Here is a 21438-nt window from a genome sequence, read left to right on the forward strand (position 1 = left end):
GGGGGGGTTCCGTGGTGGAACCCGGCCACCAAGTGGGGCCGATCCGAAAGCTTGGTCCTGAGCTGCGGAAGCTCGATGACAGCATCTCCCACTATGAAATTTCCGATGCCGTCACATCCACACACACACACATACACACACACACCAATTGACCACGGAAAGCGTCTGGCAGGACATAGTCGATAACGTGGAACATGCTGTCCTCTCGTTTCCTGAGGCCGCTGTGCCAGCCCCGACTCTTCCGGGGCGTCTCAACCTTGGCTTCGAATCCCAGCATTGTGAGCCTCTCTCTTCTCAGGCGATTCATAATCTCACTCCACAAAGTCTCCGTTTTGCAACCTTGACAAGATACATGCGGTGGATGGGATAGCATAGCATAGGTAGCTAACCCGTCCCAGAAAGTCTTCCGCGACCCCCAAGCGCCCAACTCCCACCTCCTCACCTACCTCGAGACCGCACCCCCCAACCCTCGCCTCGCCATCGGCAGCACCACCGCCCTCCCTCCGACGCCAGCCTCCTTCCGCGGCAACCCGAACTTCCTTGCCATCCTCAATGACGTGTTAGCCCGCCACGCCGCCGACGACCCGGGCCTCCAGAGCCAGGCCCAGGCGTTCGCATCGCCTGGAGGCAGCAGCTTCGTCGTCCAGGGGCAGCATGCGCGGCGCGGCGGCGGGTCGGGGGGTGCCGGTGGTGCTAGCGCGGAGGGAGGCGCGGGAGGGGCCGGTGTGGGCGGGTGGGTGCATCTGAGCGATGCGAGGAACCCGCCGGACTTTGGCAGGATTGCGTGGCCGGAGGATATCTTTGGCAGCGTGGAAGTGGATGGTCATGGGAAGATCATCGGGAACTTCCAGGCCAGCGGGACGTATCGGATCGTGACGAATCAGGGAATGTGAGTGTTTCGTTCTTTCTGGGTGATTTGGTGACAAGTTTGGCACATCTTGCTGACGCTGACCGGTCAGTCTTGGGTTGAGTCCGTTTCTCGAGGCCAAGTTGATAGCGCGGTTGCGCGAGGAGGAAAAGAAGGCGTCATCGGCATGATACCCACGCCGTACCCCGAACGACTCGTGCGCACCGGCAGCAGTGAGATCTGCCAACCACACCCCCCTCTCCCTCCTCTCTCTCTCTCTCTCTCTCTATCTTTCTTTCATTCTTGTCATTACCTAAACGACATACAAGCCCCTGTGCAACTGCCAAGCCAGGAGCGACGACCGTTATCCCCTGAACATCGGATCCCAGAACACACACAATGCGCCCGCTCAAAGCCAAAAGCAAGAAAAACGCCATTCCATCATGCCAAACCGGTTCGTGTGTCTTAGTTTCACTCATCGCCTTCCTCCTCCTCCTGGTCCCCCTCATCCTCCTCGCTCGTTGCATCGATGTTGGACCGTTTCGGCTTCTTGGCCTTGGTCGACTTGCTCGACGCCGCCGCCGCCTCCTCAGTTCCACCCGGGCCCGATGGTAGGCTGCCCACGTCGTGGCCTTCGGCCTGCAGCGACGCGTTCAGCTCCGGGAGGACTCTGAGGAGCGCCTTGTACTGCTCCAGCGTGAGGGAGATGCCCTGCGACCGGGTTAGCATGGCCTCCTGGTCCCGGAGAGGACGCACATCCTGTGCGCTAGGGAGTGCGGATCTATGTTCGTACCTTCTTGCCCGGCTTCAGCTCGCCGTTGGGCGCGGTGTAGAACTCGCGGATGTTCACCAGGGTGGTGCCCTTGAATTCGGAGAAGCCAATGCGGCGGTTGTTGCCGATCTGAGGAAGCTGTGTCAGCCAATGCCTTGTGCCAGGGCACGAGTTTCGCTTTCGACCGAATGCTGTAGCGCGAGGAGACGGACCTCCCAGAACGGGTTTCCTTCGGCATCTTTGCCTTGCGTGAGGGTGCCTTTCGCCGGCTGGCTGGCCTTGGACTTGGATTTCTTGGTGACCTGGGGCTCCTCCTCGCCCTCGGATTCCGCTTGCCTCTTCTTCTTCGGGAAGGGCATGGTTGGCGGCTTGACGATTGTACGGAGCGTGGGGACGGAATCTGGCGTTGGGGATTTATTGTGGCAATACGCTGGCCGTTGGAAGAGTTGTATCCCTGATGATTTGCGCTGATAAGACAAAAAGGCAATATGTAAAGTGCGGATACGTGAGGTATAGAAACCGCGTGATACCAACCGGGCGCACGCGATGACACACAAGGCAGCGTCGTCACTTGGCAAGGCCGCGCGGGTCTGTTTCGACGCGTTTGCACGTGGAACAAGGAAATCAGAGCCCCACCCTGCAATCATCAAGGTAACGCTGTACTATACACGATACACTGGTCGGCAGATACCGTACCGTACCGAGACCAGGGTGGGGGCCTTAGCTTACAAGTCGGTCGTCTCATTTAGCCCGTGGGGCTGGGCGAGGTTGGAGACAGCTGACGTTTGAGAGAGGCCCCACTCTTCAGCCCCGTCAGCGCTCGAACGGTTGGGGGAGACCCCTGAAGAAAGCGAACTCCAACCTAGAAGGTCCAGGCCCCGGGCCAAAAGCCAAGTCCAGCCTCATGAAAACCAAAGCTCGCCACCGCCGGTTGTTCTCTTGATGCAAATTTCCCTTTTCCGGCGTTGCACTCGTGATTTTGATCTCTAATCGTTCCTAATCTTGGCCTGTTCCGACGGGCCGTTCTCTTGGTTTCAGACCCCAAACAGGCCCTTCCTCGTCTTGCTTATTCTCCTGCTTCCGTCTCACCCGACGCTGCGCGTCCCCCGGTTCGGTTCTCTCCCTCCTCTCGACACCGCACTCGCACCGACGATCCCGATCATCTCCCAACCGCCAGATCCGTTCCATGACCCCTCACTTCCCTCCGCCTTTATGAAACAACAGGATGCGCCAACGCCGGGCGTCGCACCCGAGGCAATGGAAGAAAAAGCCCCTGCCGAGACCCCGGAGAAGTTAAACAAAGAGGATGCTCCTCAGCCATCGCCAACGAAACCTTCGACGTCTCCTGCTGCCCCCAGCGAAGAGAGCCTGGCCACCAAGGTTCTCGGCTTCCTCGCCACCGCGACCCCAGGAACCCTCAGCGGCGTGGCCGTGGGCCTGGCCGCGACCACGTACCTGGTCCTCGGCAGGCTGGGCCTCGTGCTGATCGGCGCCTTTGGTGGCATCGTGGGCTTCATACAATGGGAGCAGCGCAATGCCGAGGTTGTTCGCGTGGTGAGGGGTGAGAGGGGAATTGATCTCCTGCAGCGCCTTCTCGCAGCCCGAGGACCCTCCGACCTCGCACCCCCCAAGAGCGCCAGCGCCGACGAGCATGCCGACGCCGAAGCCGAAGAGGCCGCCCTCCTGCGGGCGTTCGAGGAGCTGCCGCCGGAATCCCGCGAGGCCATGACCCAGCTCGTTGACGCCGTTATCGACAGCTACGTCAGGTGGTGGTACCATCCCATCGTGCCGGCCGACAAGTTCTTCCCCTTGGCCTGCCGCAAGACCCTCACGGGCTTCTTGGCCTCCGTCTCCAACCGTCTCCGCCGGAAACGCCCGGCCGATGCGTTCCTCGAGTTCCTGACCAATTCGTCCTCCATCCTCGTCGTCTTCATGTCGGAGCTGTCCAACGCCTTCTCCGCGCTGCCCCCAGACTCCAAGGCAACCGCCGCCGACGCCGTCTACAACTACCTCGCCTCCCACCCCGAGTCCAACCTGGCGACCCTCTTGAACCAGAAACAGCAAGCCCATAAGTTCCGCATGGCTGCCGAGGACTTGCTGGGATTCTTGGACCGCCCCACATACGAATGCGACCCCGTCCGGATCTTCCTGCGGGAGATCCTGGCGGGCGTGGTCCTGGAGACGGTCCTGCAGTCCTGTTCCAAGGCCGAGTGGATCAATCAGTGGATCGTTTACCTTCTCGAGTCGGGAGAGCCAGACATCAGCCAGGCGATTGACGTCGGAATGCAGACAGGTCCCGGCGCAGAGATCGCCTTCGCCGACTTTGACGGCAACGTCGGCAACATCGGCCTTACCAAGGGGAACAGGAGCTCGCTCGAGCAGGAACGCGCCCGCAAGAAGGAGTCGCTTTCCCACAAGCCGAAGCTCAGCAAGGCCGAGGAGGAGATGGAACAGGCCGTGGAAGAAATCCGTCGCTTGAATCAAGCCATCTCCCAGGAGGGCATCGCGCGAGAGGACTCGGATCCGCGGGCGGAGGCTGAGAGCAAGACCTCGACCTTGGTCAAGGCGGCAGAGAAAGGTACAGACTCCGCAGGAGGCAACACCGATGCGCCTGGCCGGCAAAACGAACCCCCGGCTCCTCTAGGGCGTGTGGACACCTTGGACACGGTGTCCAGCGACGGATCGTCAACCAAAAACGATGCGGTTCATACCCCAGCGACGCCGCTTTCGGGGGCGGCGAGCGCGGCGGCCCGAGACTCGCCTCCAGAGAAAGCCGTGTCGCATTTTACAAGTTTTGACCAGATCGTTCCGCCGGCGCGGGACGAGCCCGAAGCTGCAGAAGAGGCCCGCAAGCCGCCTCCGTTGACCTTGCACAACGCCATCATCACCGTTCTGGACGAGCCAGGCGAGAGCCGCATCCGGACAAAGCCGTCGTGGGACTACCTCGTCCAGATCGAGCCGGCGACGACCGTCTACCCCGGGTGGATGATTGTGCGAAAGTACAGCGACTTTGAATCTCTGCACGAGGTCCTCCGGCGCATCGCCACCATTTCTGGCGCGACGGCCTTTTCGGAGCAGCACAGCACGCTGCCTGCCTGGAAGGGGAACAATCGGACGGCGCTGCGTGCTGAGCTGGAGCGTTACCTCCGCGACGCATGCTTGCACCAAAGCCTGGCCGAGAGCGAGGGGCTGAAGAAGTTCCTCGAGAGGGACCACGGACACATCCCCCACGCCCCCAAGACAGGATTCCAAGCCTTTGAGAAGATCGGCAAGAACGTTCTGGACGTCTTGACGAGCGCGCCGCTCGAGGGTTCCAAAGCGGTCGTCGGTGGAGTGGCAGGCGTGTTGGGAAATATCGGCTTGGGCCAGAAGAAGCCAGCAGCCACCCCCACGCCGCCGGCGCCAGCCCCTCCTTCGGCCTTGCAGGACGTGACGGCCGCGAGCCGGTTGTCCATTTCGGCCCTGCCCCGGGTGGACAGCAGCGCATCGCTCAGCGGCATGCGCCGCACCCGCGACAGCATGGACAGCCAGCGCTCCTCCGTCGTTGCGCTGCAGCCGGGGAGGATGTCGCTGATGGAGCGGCGCCCCAGCCACAACTCGCAAAGCGAAGCCGATCCATCGCCTCGAGCCAGCCGGGAGCTCAGCCGCGCGTCAAGCCGTGCGCCCAGCCGCCCCCCGCAGCCTAGTCGGTCCCCGTCCAGCCTCAGCTTTGACGGCTTCCGTCTTCCTCCTCCCCCCGACCTGATCTCGGACGACTACGAGTCCCCCATCAGCCCGTCCTACGCGCGCCACAGCGCTTCCGAGCTCTCCCCTCATCACGCCCGCTCCATGACCCTGCCGGCGGTGCTCAGCCCGCAACAACGCCTCAACGCGCCGCCGCTCAGCGGCGTGAAGCAGCATGCCAAGCTCTCCGAGCAAGAAACCCACGTCGCCGTCGAGCTGCTCTTCGCCGTCATCAACGAGCTCTACACCCTCTCCTCGGCCTGGAACATCCGGCGCACCCTCCTCGCCGCGGCCAAGTCCTTCCTCCTCCGCCCCGGCAACCCGTCGTTGCTGTCCATCCAGACCCTCATCCAAACCTCCGTCCTCGACGCGAACACCTCCGATGCCGGCATCGCGGCGCACCTCCGCAAGCTGAGGGAGAGCGCCCTGCCCACGGAGGAGGAGCGCGCGGCGTGGCCCCCGGAGATGGACGAGGAAGAGAAGGAAAAGCTGCGGACCAAGGCGCGGAAGCTGCTCATCGAGAGCGGCGTGCCGGCGGCGTTGAAGGGGGTCATGGGCCAGGCGGCAACGAGCGAGGCGCTGGGGAGGTTGTTTGATTGCTTGCAGATCGAGGAGGTGGCGAGGGGTTTGATGTTTGGGGTCATCCTGCAGGCCGTGAGAACGGTGACGCATTGATGGCCCGTGTGATGCCGTGATATGAGATATGCCGTGCTGGACTTTACGACGGGTTGGTTGTCTTGTTGGAGGAAGGGTGGCATGCATCCAGGAGCTGGTGTTCATCGGTCAAAGGGGGGGTGGTCTGCGTAACTGGGCTGGATGGCTGGGATGGATGGGGAGCGCTCTTCTTCACGAGGCTGTCCAATCTTTTGGATATTCTTTTTTTTTTTTTCTTCTTCTCTGCCTTTGCAACCTCCACGGGTAGGAGATGATAACAGCTGTGCTATACATTTTGGAGCTTATTACGGATTTTAATCACAATTTTGATGTCTCGATTCGTTCCTTTGGCCTGAGGATATGGTTGGCGGCGGTGTTCGAGGGAGGATTTGATGCCAGGTCGTTTGGTGATCCAAGCGTCTAAACAAAACAAGCTTTGAGGCGCACGACAAGCAACGGTTGCCAAGGAAAAAGCCGATACGCTTGCGTCACAGCCGCCGATGCAACGCTGTTGACTGCCGAAAGGCCCGTCTTGTCATTGCCGCATCGATACCTTCAGGGGGAGGTGCCGCTCGCACGAGGCTCGGACCTTTCCCAGCTCGCTCTCTATTATTAACGCGGGCCTCGGGCAGCCAGCCCTCTTCCCCTACACATGCACTCCTCCTGGGACGATCTCGGCCATTGCTGCGCATCTTTCCCCGTCCATTCGGCCCGTTCCCTGTCTCTCAATGTCTTTTTCTGCAACACCCCGCGCGGCAATGTCCCCTGGCGTTGTCGTCGGGTGCGGGCCCGGCCCCAGATCGAATTGCCATTACCCGGAGCCAATGGCGGATGGGGTCCGGCAGGCATTGTGGCCCTTGTCTGCAACGTTTCCTGCTTTGATATACGTATGTTCGGCTTCATCGATTCTGTCGTTTGGTCATGGTTCGGTGCTGCCGTCGCGTGCTGAACGAGATAGCCCTCCAAGCAGGAACATTGACCAAAGGTCTGGGACCTTTCAGCCTCGAAGGGGACCGGGAGGGCAGTCACTGCGGGCGGTCTGTATGAAACATTGGGAGCTGCCAAAGGCTATGAAACCGCGGTGTCTCACACGGACAGGCAGTCGGTCGGTCGTGTCCTCCTCGGGCCACCCCAGGTCTGGGAGACCGGCATGGTTTCCGTCGTGCCATCCGGCAGCACTTCCGGAATTTGTTGGAGGCAACGAGAGGTGGAAAGCTGTTGTCCTGCTCCGGCCCGGGTGCAACCGTCCCGTAAGAACCTTCTACCCCGGGCGGTACAACTGTGCAAGTTGGCACTCTTGACCCCTCAGCATCCATCTTCCCTCCCCTCTCTCCACCCCGTCTGGTCCCGTTTTTCCGCCTCTGCCTCTTCTCGAGGTCCGTTCGTTGCAGACCTCGGAAGCCTCGGGCGTATCGCGCATCTCCTGGACGCGTCCAGGTCTACCGGTCTCCCATCCCGGCACGCAGACGGATGCACAGGGAAAAAACAGGGAAGCAGTCGGGAGCTAACGAGAGAGTGTCGCCACCATGGGGAACTCGCCGGCGCTGCACCAGCCGAGGTCCGAGGACGAAACGGCCAGCACGGATGAGAAGTCCGGAGTCAGGGCGGCGGCGCTGGCGGCGGGGGAAGGGGGGAACGATGCGGGAGCCAGCACGCCGCCGCAACTGCAGCCGCCTGAGCTGATCGGCAAGCTGACGGCCGAGGAACGCGAGCAGCTCGAGAAGAAGCTCAAGCGCAAGATCGATATCCGCTTGTTGCCGGCCGTCATTATCATGTACATTATGAACTACATTGACCGGTGAGCCTTGCTTTATCTCTTGCTCCCTTGCTATCTCTCTCTCTCTCTCTCTCTCTCTCTCTCTCTCTCTCTCTCTCTCTGTCTCTGAGTAGTGATATCAGACATGGGTGGTAGAAACCGTTGTATAGATGAGCGGATTTGCTGACAAAAAGAGACGATATATGTTGATGCCCATAGGAACAACATCGCGGCAGCCCGGCTGGCTGGCTTGGAGAGAGATCTCAAGCTTACGTCAACGGAGTTCCAGACAGCCGTGAGCATCCTGTTTGTTGGGTAAGGTCCCCCTTTCCCCCTTGCTGCTCTTCAAACGTCCTCCAGATGGTTGGAGATGTGGACGAAATTGTTGGTTGACGGCATCTATCTAGATACCTCTTGATGCAGGTACCTTCGAACCTGTTCCTGAACAAGTTTGGCAAACCTGCCATCTATCTTCCTGGATGCGTATGTCCTCATAAATGTTGTTGGCATTGGTGCTGTTTGTTTCACCTATCGGGCTGACGTTGCGATTGGGAGAACGTAGATGGTTGTATGGGGTATCATCTCGGCTCTCACTGCCGTGTGCACCAATGCTGGCGGCCTGTGGGCGAACCGCTTCTTTCTCGGTGTCGTTGAGGCCGCGTATTTGTGAGCTGGGTTCTTTTTACCGCCCCCCCTCCCTCAGAGCCGACACATGAACCGTGCTCATGGCTTACACCCGCCCCCTAATAGCCCCGGATGCTTATACTACCTTTCGTGCTGGTATACGCGGAAGGAGCTGGGCTTTCGGACAGCCGTCATGTACTCCGGCGCGCTCATCTCGGGTGCCTTCTCCGGCCTCATCTCGGCCGGCGTGACCTGGGGTATGGACGGCACGCGCGGTCTCGGTGCCTGGCAGTGGCTGTTCATCATAGAAGGTGCCGCAACCGTGGCCATCGCCATAGGGTGTTACTTTGTGCTGCCAAACTTCCCGAGGACGACGAGCTGGTTGAGTGAGGAAGAGAGAGCTCTGGCGGTGTGGTAGGTTGTTTTGCGTTGAATGGCCGTCGTCATCTCGATTCAGAACCCCAAAGTATTGCCATCGCATTGATCGGGATACACAGGACTAACCAAGAGCAGGCGACTACAAGAGGACATCGGCGAAGACGATTGGGTCAACAGCGAGGAGCAGACGTTCTGGCAAGGAGCGAAGCTCGCCTTCACCGACATCAAGACGTACATTCTGGCAAGTTTGAGCATCGTTGTCTGTGTGTCCCACTTTTGTCTAACTCCTGCCAGCTCGTCCTGCTCTTTTGCATCGTGTCAAGCGGCACCGTCACCAACTTCTTCCCGACCGTTGTCAACTCGATCCAAGGCCAGCTGTCGGATCAGAACCGCCAAAGCAACGTCATCACGTTGCTCCTGACGTCGCCGCCGTACGTTCTGGCCGTCGCCGCCACCTACCTCAACGCCACGCACGCCGACAAGACGGGCGAGCGTTACTGGCACATCACCATCCCCCTATGGGTGGCCGTTGTGGCCTACATCATAGCTGCCACAACGACGCACATTGCACCTCGATATCTGAGCATGATGCTGATGGTAAGCCCACTCTCGCCTCTGTCTCCGCTCCCCCGGGAAGCCGCAAAACTCACACCCTCGGCTCATCCAGCCTCCGGCCGTCTACTCGGGCTTCGTCGTCGCCCTCGCTTGGATCAGCAACACGATCCCTCGCCCGCCCGCCAAGCGGGCCGCCGCCCTGGCCTTCATCAACGCCGTCAGCAACTGCAGCAGCATCTACGCTTCCTACCTGTACCCCAAGAGCGCCGACCCGCACTACACGGTGGCCATGATCGTCAACTGCGTGACGGCGTTTATCGCCGTGTGCGCGGCCACCGTCATGCGCATCGTCTTGGTTCGGCTCAACCGCAGGCTTGACAGGGGAGAGTGGGTGGAGGGTGCGATCAACGCAGTGCCGGGCGAGGGAGCGGCGAATGGGTTCCGGTTCAAGGTTTAGAGGGGAGGAGGAGGCGACGGGGCGTGTGAGAGAGATGCGAGGCAGATTGTTTCTTCGTTAGATCTGTCGGGATGCGTGGGTAACTCGGCGTGCTGCTTCACCGTGTTCCTGAGATGTTGTCATGGATCCAAAGGACAACATTGCGTCACAACCGTGACGTTGACGTGTGCTTGGCTGATACTGCTGCTGGGAATGGCCATTTACCCTCAAACTACCCCTGCCTAAGACATGGCTTGGAACCGTATGAAAGCCATGGTGATCTCTGATGTTATAGAAAATGCTTTTCCGGGACGCTCAACCCTGCCGAACATCTCTGCGAAGCCTACAAGAAGAAGAACCTTACACCCCCGCACTGAAGGTCTTGCAAGCCTGGACTCGGTCTCAAACAGCGCCGTCACCGGCTTCCACCTCGCCTTGACCCAACCCAACCATTGCCTTATCCTCTTCCAGCTGCCCATCCCTGGAGACAGGGTCGACGGCGCAAGCACCCAAAGCTGCCCCGGCCTTGCATCCAGCACCCCTCGCCAGGTGCTATCCAAGCGCGATCTGAGAATCTGAGAGGCCTCGGGGTGCATCCTCTGTAGAGCGTAGCTGCCCGGATGCTTGCAACCCGTGCTCGTTGTTCATGCGGAGCATCCCGCCCGCGTTTCTTGTTGAGCCCAGAGCCTCGCACACGTGGGAGGGGGAAGGTTGGATCTCTTCGGCCTGGCGCTGTTCATGATCCTCAACATTTACTGCCTACCTGCGCGTCCCACGTTGACTTGCCGAGTGCCAGTGAAGATCCTGGTCATCCCCCACCGCATGAGCCCAGGGGACCCCCCCCCCCCCCCCCAGGTGGTGCTGCCCGCCCCCGCGTTGCTGTGCAAAGGTACGGAAAAACGTTGTCCCCGCGGGAGCGCGGCGTATGGAAAGAAGGCTCCAGATCTCAGAGCCTCAACAGAAGATGGCGTGGAAGCAGACGCGGCAGGTGTGAGCACCTACGTACCTGTGTGGCATGTGGGATGCTCGGAGGGGGGGGGGGGGGAGCAAGCGAGAGAATAAGTAGGTCCCGCCGGTAGCTAGTTGTAGTGGGGAAAAGGAAGATGCGATGGATTATGGTTGGGGAGGGGGTTGCGAACAAAGGCATCCCCTCAACATTCTGCGTGCATGCAGGGTGGGGGTGGACGGCGATGTCCGTCTGCAGCCAGCCATCCCCCACTCCACGAGAATGTCAAACATATGACTCTCTACACTACCCAAGTTGGGACGGCCTTTGCATACCTATTAATGCATGTGTACACAAACAAGGTTATACCCACCCCATGCCTACCTATACTAGTAATTACTTCGTACAATGAACCTGCGGGAGGGACGCACGGATGATATATCCGGCCCAGATCTCTCCATGCAAGGTTAGCGGCCCCCAACGGCACCTCATACATGAGTCCATATGTATACCATATATATATATGTACACCATATATATATATATATATATATATATCTATTATGTGTGTGCATACCCTGCTGCAAACCAAAGGGGTGCTTGCATCGAGCCTTGCATGCTGCTGCGCAACAAGCCTGGGCTGGCGTACTACCGGCCAGGGGGCAGACTGCTTCCAGAGCAAGTCTGGTCACCGCGATTCATCTTCAGGTTAGGGGCGGGCGGGGGGACAGCCGGACCATTTTTGGTGCGGCTTGCTGTGTATACTATAGTAGGCGGAGAACCGTGAAGGGTAAGGCTAAGGCAAGCCAAGGCGGAGGAGGGTGGTGGGTTTCCCCGCGGCAAGCATTCAGAAAGAATCGAGCCTGGGGAGGGATTCACCTGGGGGTAGAGGAGATGGGTAACGAAGGGAATGCATCTGCAACTCCCCCCCCCCCCCCCCCTGCAGAAACATCACATCCAACATCACCGCAGCCGGGCGCACGACGCGGCTGGCGCCATGTACGCAGTAGGTGCATGTCAGGATGGGGCGGCAGCTCCAGGGGAGGCTGCCCCAATCTTTGACTCCAAGAGAGGTTCTAGGCCCTTTCCCGAGCTCCCGGGGCCCGAGCATGCCGGCGTGGCTTGGTGGCTTGGAATCCAACTCTGCTCTTCAAGCTCATCCAGACACCCGGAGCCGCCCCGGCAATGGAAACCTTCGATGGTATTACTTCTTCTATCGTGTATACTTTTATAGTATACCTCCCTTGCCAAAACAAACGGTGTTTTTGTACGCAAGAGCAACAGATCGGAACGCAGCCGCATCTCGACAGGCTCCCTCTTGCTTCTCCTCCCCGCCTTGACGCCTTACCATATAATAATCTAATTACTGTGTACACCGAAGCGCCTCCGCCCCACCCTCTCTCGATGTCTTGCATTTCTTTTTCACCTTTTCGCAGCGGCCTAAGCAGCAGCATCTCTGGCACCACACCGGTCTTTCGCCAGGTCTCACTCCACACGGTAACGAAGCACTGCCCTGTCTGATGATGTGATCCTGGCCATCCCCCATTGCCTCGTAGCCAATCGTGTGCTGGTCAACCCTCCGGGGTCTGACGTGTCCCCCATGCCCAACGGACAGGCAAAGCGGGCAAGGTTCAGCAAGGAAAGCGATATCCCCAGGGAAGACTCAGGTATCGATGCGGCGCCCGGGCATCTTTGTCGGCGTTGGCGTTCTCCCACGGGCTTGGCGACGGCGTTGGAGGAGCCCGCCGGCCACTGCTCGTGGGATACGGTGTGGTGCCCGGCAAGTGAATGGCCGGGTCGAACGATAGGAAGACCAAGGCATGGAGCCCGTCCTTTGACTTGCCTGCCGAGTAGACCAGGGACCGGTCGTCCCACGTCCCGACCGGCTTGCCCAGGTGTCCCGGGGGATTGAGCACCCTGTAGAGGTCTGCAAGAGCAGGGTCGGGGTGAAACGGGTCGGGCTTGGGAGGCCAGAAGATGCCCGTTCGGCTCTTGTGCAAATTGTCGATGTGCTGCATCAGCGAATCGCATCCGTCGTCCTCCCTTCGGGCTGTCCGCCGGTCTGCTTGCGTGCCGGGGTGCCTGGGACGTCGCGAGCCCCCGCGGATGCACAGGCGCTGGTCCTTGGGATCAAACGACTCCGATACGTCCACGAGGTCCACGTACGCCTGGCAGTCCCAGTGGTACGAGCGAACCAGGCACCTGCTCACCGGCAGAGGCATGGACAGCGTGGTGTCACCCGGCTGAACGAGGCAGGGGTTGCGCGGCGGCGGCGGGCCTGCATCTTTCAGCCCGGCTGCCGTCATGTCATCCGAGTAGCTAACGGCGTCTGTAAAGTCGATGGGCGTTGTGTAATACGTCCGCCTGGCTCCGGCACCGCCCGGCGGATATTCCTGGCGGCACTCGACGGCCTGGAGCCGACCCGTTGCCTCGTCCCTCGACAGGCAAAGAAACGACCACCTGTCGTCCATGGGGCCCTCCTTCTTGTGGTTTCTTCGCCAGAGCTGGGAGTCGGGCGGCTTCTCGGCCTCGGAGAAGTTGTTGCAGCCCAAGCGGCAGCGGAGACAGAAATAGTACGAAGCCCAGCTGTCTCTTTCCGCCGAATAGGTTCTCGTGGTTCTCTGGCTCGATAAAACGTAAAAGTGATCGCCGTAGATCTCGAAGCACACGGTCGAGCCAACGTCGATACCGATCACCTCGGGAATGGTGCGTTCCTGGGGGGGCGTTTTGGTGCCGGCTGCTCTCATGGCTTCCCGACTGCCGACCACCGTTACCTGTTGTTCGGGGGAGAGGTGGAGCATGCCAATCGACCAGTACTCGTGCCCCTCCTCGTCAGGCTCGCTGGTGCGGCCGTAGTAGAGAAATCTGTCGGTGTTGCGGACAAAGAGATTGTGAACCGAGGCGAGCTCCTTCGCAGCGACCAGGGCGCCGCCGGGGACGCGGAGGGCCACAAGCCAATGCCTCACGGCGCCAGCACCGGCACGGCCTGGGGGGGCGTGGCTGTAGAGACACGAGACGATCGAGTGCGAATGGTGCAGGACACGAAGGCTGTACCGCTGACGCGGATGCCAGGCGCCGAGCTCCCGAAGGAGCGCCCGCACGTCCACGACAACCTCACGCTTGGCGGAACCGTGCAGGTCGCGCACGCGCAGCTCCAAGCCCCGCGTGTAACAGAGCACGCCGTTGCTGTACGACCATTCGTGGGCGTAGGCAACCAGAGCCGCCAGAAAGGGCGAAACGGAGGCAATGGCCTCGCGGCGCTGGAGCAGACGCCTAAATTGCGCCGGGTGCGTGATCTCCCCCTCGGCCTCGCGCGCCTCGGCCTCGCGCGCCTCGACGCTGAACGGGGCCCGTTTCTTGCAACGGCGTCAGCAGCGTTTCAGCTTGGCATATGCCGCTGCAGCGGCCTCGGGCCTGCCCGGGGCGGCCTTTGTTGCTGTCACTTACTTGGAGCAGCCATCTCGTAAAGCTCTGCTCATGGAGAATCAGGGACGCGAAATGCCTGCAGGTGCGGCCCAGGCTGTAGATATCGTCAAGGTCGAGGTAGCCGACAATGTATGACACCAGCTCATGAGGGAGATGAAGGATGGACATGAGGAACGGCCGGCAGAGGACGGCTTCGGGGAGGGGCTCAAGAGCACGAGGGACGCAGACGCCATCGAGCTGTTGGCTTACCACATGGAACGATCGGACGAGGCGTGAGACGACCCGGGGGGGGGGCTCTGGATGAGGCGCCTGAGAATTGGTGAGCTCGGTCTTTTGGCCTGCATCCTTTTCAAGCAGTAACCCTTATATTTTCATGTTCTTGCGGCTCTGCGAGCTATGTACATTCCAAGCTTCCAACAAGGGGGCCCGGGGGGGGGGGGTGTGGGGTGTGGGGTGTGTAAGAGGAGAGGTAACTATTACATACATACGCAGGGAGTGCGGCTACCCGAATTGGTGACGAGGCTCTGCTCCGATCTCTTACGCAGTATGTAGCATCGAGCCCTTACACAGTAGATATGCAAGGCAGTGGACCACCGAAACACCGGGCCCGTTGGCATGCATCCATCGGAAACTCACTGTGCCATCGGTACACCACCTTACGGTGTACTACTATAGTAGGAATGGACACGGGGGATCTGCGGCCGGGTCCCTCGACGACATTTTCCAGCCCATCCAAGGTCTGTCATCGCGACCTGAAAGTGGCGCTGAACAGCCCCACTTTCGACTTTGATATTCTTGCTAGGCAAGATGACTATCACCATGGTGAAAGAGCGATTGGCTTATGCTGAGCCAGGTGGACGAGATGGCTGAGGCCTGGGCCCCGGCTCTCAGGATTCAGGCGGCCCTGGTGTTGGGATGGATCTGGACAGAACGTCGAACGTTGATGTACACCGTACATACTGCGTACACAGCACACGACTCTCAAGTCTCAAGGGGGCGGGGGACCTGCTCGAAAATTACCGGTCTGGATGTGCCTATGCACCGGATCGAGGGGGGCACGGAAGTTGATCCAAAAAAGCATCATGCACGGCCCGAATCGAACCGGAAATCAAAGGCCTATATTTCCCATCTTGTTGAGACGCGGTTTCACGCGGTACCTATTCCGTGCAAGGTTCCAATGTCGCATTTTGCTGTACCATGCAAATCCTGTGGGCATGAGGCTCTGCGTCGGGGTTACGCTGTAGCTCAGGCGGAGCGCCGGAGCGCCGGAGCGCCGGAGCCGCAGGTTTGTGTACACACTAGGTACCTAGGTACCTTTTTGTATACTATAGTAAGTAACTGCGTACCTTCGGTATTAAAACCTAGGCAGATTCGCTTTGGGCAATCAGCCGCCAACCACGGAGACACTTTTGGGTCAACGTGAACATACCATCCATCTCTAGAGGCGCCCCCCCCCCCCCCCAAATGGAGGTTTGGTCTATTCTCCCCAGGCCCTCCCACCATGAATTCCACCTTCCACCTTGTCAGCCGAGCGTGATTTAGCTGTCAACATATCTCGGTCATTGCCCTTTCTGGGTCCTCCCCGAGATTGACACAAGGCTACGGCCCCTTTGTTGGGTTCTCTCATAGGGACTGACTCCCTTCATAGTCACAGTAGTGGCGGTGCAAGCCTGCTGTGTGAGCAGAAAATCTAGATGGACGGGGGTGTGCAGTACCCGCCTGAACGTTCCCTGGGGTGGCTCCTCTACCGTAGCGTACAAGTACTGTACGAAGTGCATGCCGCAAACACACATCATCCAGGATCATCCAGGATGCGGCTCTGCTCCTCAGCACCACCCCAAGCTCCCTAAGCTCCCCACCCACCCCCCATTCAGGCCACATCAACCTCAAGTCCCGTGGTCTTAGGCTGACGCGGGTGTTCCGCCGTAAGCAGAATTCCTTGGACTCTCTCGGATTCTCAGCTGGCCTGACATCCGTGGGATGTATGTACATAGCCAGGCCCTTGCAGGAGGGTGAGGGTGTCCAGCCGGTCCTCCCGCATGACCGCACTTGAGCCGCATGTCGTCCAGTCCGAGAGAGGAATTTCGGCGTGCTGATTGGGCGCTTTAAGCAGAAACCCCGGTCGCAGCAATGGCCTCCAAAGTACCATGTTCGTCCTTCTTTGCACAACCACCCCAGTTGGTCTCATGCCGGTAGAAGTCGGGTAGTCAGGGAGGAACTTTTTTTCCTATCTATGGAAGCACATTTCCGTTCGAGGACATGCGCAACAGTTACTGTCGAGGGCTAAGAGCCGCCAAAGGCTCGTGTTGAATGTCCGACGAGCCATTCAGGCTGTTTGCTGGGGTACGCTGAAGGGCGCGCAGCTCACCCTCTGATCGATCTGACTCGTAGGCTACCGATCAGTGCAGCACAGCGCCCCCAAAATGCCTTGAGCACATGTGCAATCTTGGCGATCCATGTTGACCTTTTGAACGTCGTGAGAGATGGATAGGAGCGTGCAAGTTCCCTGGAACGGCTCCTCATGTCGCCGGAGGGAATGCCTTAATTATCTCATACCCCGCAGTTGAGGCTCACGAACGCAACCTTCCCCGGAGATGCAAATTCAAGAGGCACAGGGCAAACTCTCTCGCCCCCTGAAACTGCTCACCGTGCGGCCTCAGCCTTGCTAGCCCGGCGGTCCATCCATCATGGGAGATCCCCTAAGCGATAAGCCACCCGCAGGGTCCCTGAAAGTGGACTTGCATGCCCCCTTTACAAGCGATGTGATCCTTGAGGTGCGCACCGGGTCCATGAAGCCCATGCCGGGTTTGACCGTGCTGTCTGGGATCGACAAGGCGCTACGCGAGGGACCGGTGCGCGTGACCGAGCTGGGCCTCGAGGGCGATGAGCACGACCCTACCTTTCACGGCGGCCGCGACAAGGCCATTCACGGATGTGAGCCTCATGCGATCCTCCCGGGCACCAGGAAGAGCCAGGCGCTGACGGCGCGACAGACTGCTCCTCCCACTACGCTGCCTGGCGGGAGGAGTTTCCAGAGGCTTCGGGCACCTTCCAACCGGGCGGCTTCGGCGAGAATCTCGTCACCGCTCGCCTCAACGAGCGCAACCTATGCATCGGCGATATCGTCGCCATCTCCCGGCCTAGCCCCGCCGCTCTCTCCCCTCCCCCGGCTGACGGTGACACGACCCACCATGCCGAGTACGACGATGGCCCGGTGCTCCTGCAGGTCAGCCTGCCGCGCCAGCCGTGCTTCAAGCTCAACCACCGCTTCCGCCTCAAGAACTTTGCGCCGCTGACGTGGAAGACGTCGCGCACGGGGTGGTACTTTCGGGTCCTGCGCCCCGGCTTCATCCGCGCGGGAGACGTCATCCGCCTCGTCGAGCGGCCCCACCCGCGCTGGACCATCGAACGCGTCCAGGAGTACCTCCACCGTAACACGGCCGATGCTGCTGCGAACGAGGAGCTCGCCGCCATCCCCGAGCTTGGGGCCGAATGCGCTGATATCTTTGGTGCGCGCGTAGCAAGGCAGAAGGCGAGGGAGAGGCGTCTGCAGCGCGAGACGGAAGGCGAGGGGAAGAAGAAGAAGAAGGAAATCTGGAGGGAGTACCGCATCGTGGAAAAGACGCGAGAAACCCCCCGGGTCGTATCCTTCACCCTCGAGGCCGTCTTGCCTCATCCCTGCGCCGACGGCGGCGAGGAAGACCAAGTCCACCCGGGCTCCCACGCAAAGCTGCGCCTCCCCAACGGGCTCGTCCGCGCCTATTCCATCGTCTCGAGCGACCGCAACGGCTCCCGGCTCCAGCTCGGCGTGAGCCTGGCCGAAGACAGCCGCGGCGGCTCGGCCTACCTGCACCACACCTCCCAGGTCGGCGACGTCGTCCACGTCAGCGCCATCACCCCGCCCCCCGAAGCCTCCCGCGCCCGCGCCAAAGCCGCGAGCCACCACGTGTTCCTCGTCGGCGGGATTGGCATCACCGCCTTCCTCGCCCTGCTCGAGCGGTACCGAGACATCCACTTCAGCGCGGCGGTGCACTACGCCGTGCGAGCCGGCGGATCGCACGTCCCCTTCCGCGACCGCCTGGACGCGCTAGCGACGGCGGGGAGCAGCGTCGCCGTGACCGTCTACGACTCCTCGGCAGGCAACCGCCTCAGCGTCCCCGCCATCCTCGCCTCCCTCCCCTGGAACGCACGCCTTTACGTCTGCGGCCCCCCTCGGCTCACGGACGAGGTCCTGCGCGAGGCCCAGGCGCGCGGGATCCCGCCGCAGGACATCCACGTCGAGGCCTTCTCCGCGGACGGGGCCGGCATGGGCCTGGCCAGGGACCCTTTCGAGGCGGTCGTGGCGAACCGCGGAGGCCGGATCGTGCGGGTAGGGTCGGACGAGACGCTCCTCGAGGCTCTGCGGAGGGAGCTTGGGCCGGACGAAGTCGGATGGAGCTGTGGGGCAGGGAACTGTGGGACGTGTCGGGTCGCGGTGAAGGAAGGGAGGGTGGAACATCGCGGAAGAGGGCTGGGAGAAGAGGAAAAGGCCGGCGCCATGCTGACGTGCGTCAGCCGGGGCGTCGGGCGTCTCACCATTGAGATCTAGCGCGTGGAAAACAACGCCTGGCTGAGGATGGGGTGAGGGGGCGCGAAGTGCGGCAAGAGAAGGGGGTGTGGCCCTCGAGCCGACCGTCCGTCAAGCCGTAATACTGTGTAATCTAGTTGGGTATCTAGATTTTTTGCGCATGGCAAGCGCCCCAGCCGCGTGGTACGCGGTGTCATTCTCACGTGTCTTTTATCACATGAGAACCTGAGATGTGAGAGAGCCTTGGGCCTCTATCGCGTTGGTCTCGCGAGGCAAGGCTTCATCATTCCATGTTCCACAGGGGGGGCGGGGGTGGTTCACCGAAAAAAGAACTCTCGCCCGGTTCTGCTGGGTATTCTGAGTGTATTCCAATTCGAACGTTGGGTGGTAACAACTTGGTGATGGCAATGCGGTGATGCGCCCGGGCCCGTACTCGAGGGAGATGGCCAGCCGGTGTGGTGTGGTGGTACAATATTCTAGAATGACCATGGCAGACAGTGAGTGCTCCGGCCCGGTGAGGGACACAACAGGTCCGGTGACCATGGGATCTTCTCTGCCTCCGCATCCGAAGAATGTCAAGATATCACATTCACTGGACAAGGGGGGCTCCCCGATCATCAGATCACAGTGAAGAGAGGCATCTGACTCGGTGGTCTATCGGCGAATCAGGCTGCGTTCAGCCAGCATGGCGAGGAACCCGACACGACTAGGTATAGTAGTTACCCGGGCATTGGCCGGCATCCTGCTGCGCCCTTGCGCCAATGCCCTTCCTTGGGCAGGGCAGACAGCATTCCTGCATGCAACGAGTGAAGGCTAGCACACCGGCCTCCCCACCGTCAACCTCCTTTACCCTAGCTACCTGGGTACACAGTATGCATGGCACTATAGGCGGCAGGGAGTCCTGCAGACGGGATCGCGATCCAAGCCGGTGCAGCGGCGTTGTATTGCTGCAAGGATCTACTATAACACAGTAGGTCCTCTACAAGACAAAATATTGCAATGGCAGGGCGCTGCATGTGGTCGGTGAGGCGTGCAGCGGGGCCTGGATGCAGAGCCGCATCGAAGATGCCCTATCTTCGACGGATGAGGTAACTAGTTACTGTGTAGAGAACAAACTGCTTGATCCCCTGAGAACTCAACGGGCTCGGCCCCCCGCCCCTCCCCTTTCTTCTTTGATCAGACGTTTTTTTTTTTTTCCACGAATTCAGAAAAATTAGGAAAAAAGAAAGGAGTGGAAAGATCCGGGGGGAAACCCACCCCCCCCCCCCCCTTCTCCCAGGAAAACCGAAAAGAGAGGATTGCCTTGGAGGAAAAAAAGAGGTTGGTGTTGGTCTCATCCTGGTGGAACACCTTACGAAGTACTAGTACACAGTAATTACACCCACCGTCCAAAACAGACCAGTTCCGGTTGCAGGGTTAGGGTTGAGATGCTGCTGCGGAAATGACTTATCGCGACCCGACCGATCCGACCAATCATCCGCGTCAGATAAGAACTCCAGTGGGCCAAAATTTCTCGACGCATCGCGGCCGAGCTTCCACGGGCAGAAAGCCTGCGTTGGAAGGCTTTTGTGCCGGTCAAGCGCCATCACCACTTCTTCTTCTTCTTCCTCCACCACGCTCACCGCGAACATGTCGATTCCCGCAACGATAGGGGACTTTTCGGTCCTCCCGGTGTCCATCCCTCCGTTACCATCCTTCCCGCGAAAAGTCGTCCACCATCTCTACGTCCGTCGCAGCACCCCCAAGATCCCCACCGAAACGGACGCCAGGAGCCTGTTCGTCACCAATGTGCCCGTCGACAGCACCGAGGCGCACCTGAGGTCTTTGGTGACCTCCCTGGTCGGTTCCGGGCGCTTCGAGAGCGCCACCTTTGAGGACGAGCGGAAAGACGCCAACAACCCCTCGCCCGTGGCCGCCGCGCAGCCCGCCTCGGCCGCCATCCTGCTGCGCGTCCACGGCCGCAAGCGCAAGCGCGAAGAGGAGGAGGAAGAGCGGGACAAGGAGACGCTCGCCCGCATCCCCAGCGCCTGGACACGGCCCCTGCGCCGCAGCGGCGGCACCGCCGTGGTGCTGCTCGCCGACGAGAAGAGCGTGGAGCAGGTCCTCAAGGCCATCGCCAAGGCGCACAAGACCAGGAAGTACCCGACGTGGGGCCTCGCAGGCGGCTCCGCGGGCGGCAAGGCGCCGCCGGTGCCACCCCTGGGCTCGGCCTGGCTGCGGGCGCACAACCGCCTCTCCTACCCCGACCGCGCCGCGCTGCAGGCGTCGGTGGACGCCTTCTCGGCGCTGTTTGCGGATCGCGAGCGCGAGGCGGCCGAGATCGCCAAGCGGCTGCGCAACGAGCCGGACGAGGACGGCTTCGTCACGGTCACGCGCGGCGCCCGCGCGGCGCCGGCCAGCCAGAGCGAGGCCGAGGAGGCCCGCCGGAAGATGCTCGAGAAGGAGCGCAAGCGGAAGGAGGAGCTGGCCAACTTTTACCGCTTCCAGCTGCGCGAGCGCCGCAAGGAGGAGCAGGCGGAGCTGCTGAAGCGGTTCGCGGATGATAGGAAGAAGCTGGACGCGATGAGGAGCAAGAAGGGCAAGTTTGTGCCCGAAACGTGAGGGACGTGAGGGGCGGAGGGCGCAAAGACGCGACGGGGAATCAGGAGTTGTTACAGGCTCAGCTCTGCCAACATCTACATGCACAGTACAGCCGATGTGGCTCAGAATCTCGCTGGGTGAGTAACTGTTTTTTTTTCTTCCCTCCTTGTCACG

General features: G+C 60.5%; 7 protein-coding genes across 7 annotated transcripts; 5 read left to right on the top strand and 2 right to left on the bottom strand.

The window, feature by feature from the left end:
* Positions 1–194: 194 nt before the first annotated feature.
* On the top strand, positions 195–1038 carry VTJ83DRAFT_7196 (uncharacterized protein; the record flags this gene model as incomplete). Its single annotated transcript, XM_071013991.1, has 3 exons — positions 195–278; positions 399–889; positions 960–1038. The coding sequence occupies 3 exons, from the start codon at positions 195–197 to the stop codon at positions 1036–1038; spliced, it is 654 nt and encodes a 217-aa protein (XP_070863413.1).
* A 280-nt stretch (positions 1039–1318) lies between these two features.
* Positions 1319–1978, bottom strand: VTJ83DRAFT_7197 (uncharacterized protein; the record flags this gene model as incomplete). The annotated part of the gene is made up of 3 exons (XM_071013992.1): positions 1319–1558; positions 1641–1748; positions 1832–1978. The coding sequence occupies 3 exons, from the start codon at positions 1976–1978 to the stop codon at positions 1319–1321; spliced, it is 495 nt and encodes a 164-aa protein (XP_070863414.1).
* An 853-nt stretch (positions 1979–2831) lies between these two features.
* Positions 2832–6017, top strand: VTJ83DRAFT_7198 (uncharacterized protein; the record flags this gene model as incomplete). Its single annotated transcript, XM_071013993.1, has 1 exon — positions 2832–6017. One exon carries the CDS (start codon positions 2832–2834, stop codon positions 6015–6017), a length of 3186 nt encoding a protein of 1061 aa, XP_070863415.1.
* A 1505-nt stretch (positions 6018–7522) lies between these two features.
* On the top strand, positions 7523–9766 carry VTJ83DRAFT_7199 (uncharacterized protein; the record flags this gene model as incomplete). The annotated part of the gene is made up of 8 exons (XM_071013994.1): positions 7523–7794; positions 7972–8067; positions 8160–8235; positions 8315–8418; positions 8503–8790; positions 8890–8995; positions 9049–9351; positions 9422–9766. 8 exons carry the CDS (start codon positions 7523–7525, stop codon positions 9764–9766), a joined length of 1590 nt encoding a protein of 529 aa, XP_070863416.1.
* A 2556-nt stretch (positions 9767–12322) lies between these two features.
* On the bottom strand, positions 12323–14285 carry VTJ83DRAFT_7200 (uncharacterized protein; the record flags this gene model as incomplete). The annotated part of the gene is made up of 2 exons (XM_071013997.1): positions 12323–14047; positions 14139–14285. The coding sequence occupies 2 exons, from the start codon at positions 14283–14285 to the stop codon at positions 12323–12325; spliced, it is 1872 nt and encodes a 623-aa protein (XP_070863417.1).
* A 2519-nt stretch (positions 14286–16804) lies between these two features.
* VTJ83DRAFT_7201 (uncharacterized protein) lies at positions 16805–18705 on the top strand (the record flags this gene model as incomplete). Its single annotated transcript, XM_071013998.1, has 2 exons — positions 16805–17051; positions 17111–18705. The coding sequence occupies 2 exons, from the start codon at positions 16805–16807 to the stop codon at positions 18703–18705; spliced, it is 1842 nt and encodes a 613-aa protein (XP_070863418.1).
* A 1608-nt stretch (positions 18706–20313) lies between these two features.
* On the top strand, positions 20314–21285 carry VTJ83DRAFT_7202 (uncharacterized protein; the record flags this gene model as incomplete). Its single annotated transcript, XM_071013999.1, has 1 exon — positions 20314–21285. One exon carries the CDS (start codon positions 20314–20316, stop codon positions 21283–21285), a length of 972 nt encoding a protein of 323 aa, XP_070863419.1.
* Positions 21286–21438: the final 153 nt, after the last annotated feature.

This window comes from Remersonia thermophila, chromosome 7 (assembly GCF_042764415.1).
Source record: "Remersonia thermophila strain ATCC 22073 chromosome 7, whole genome shotgun sequence".
Classification (NCBI taxonomy): Eukaryota; Fungi; Ascomycota; class Sordariomycetes; order Sordariales; family Chaetomiaceae; genus Remersonia; species Remersonia thermophila.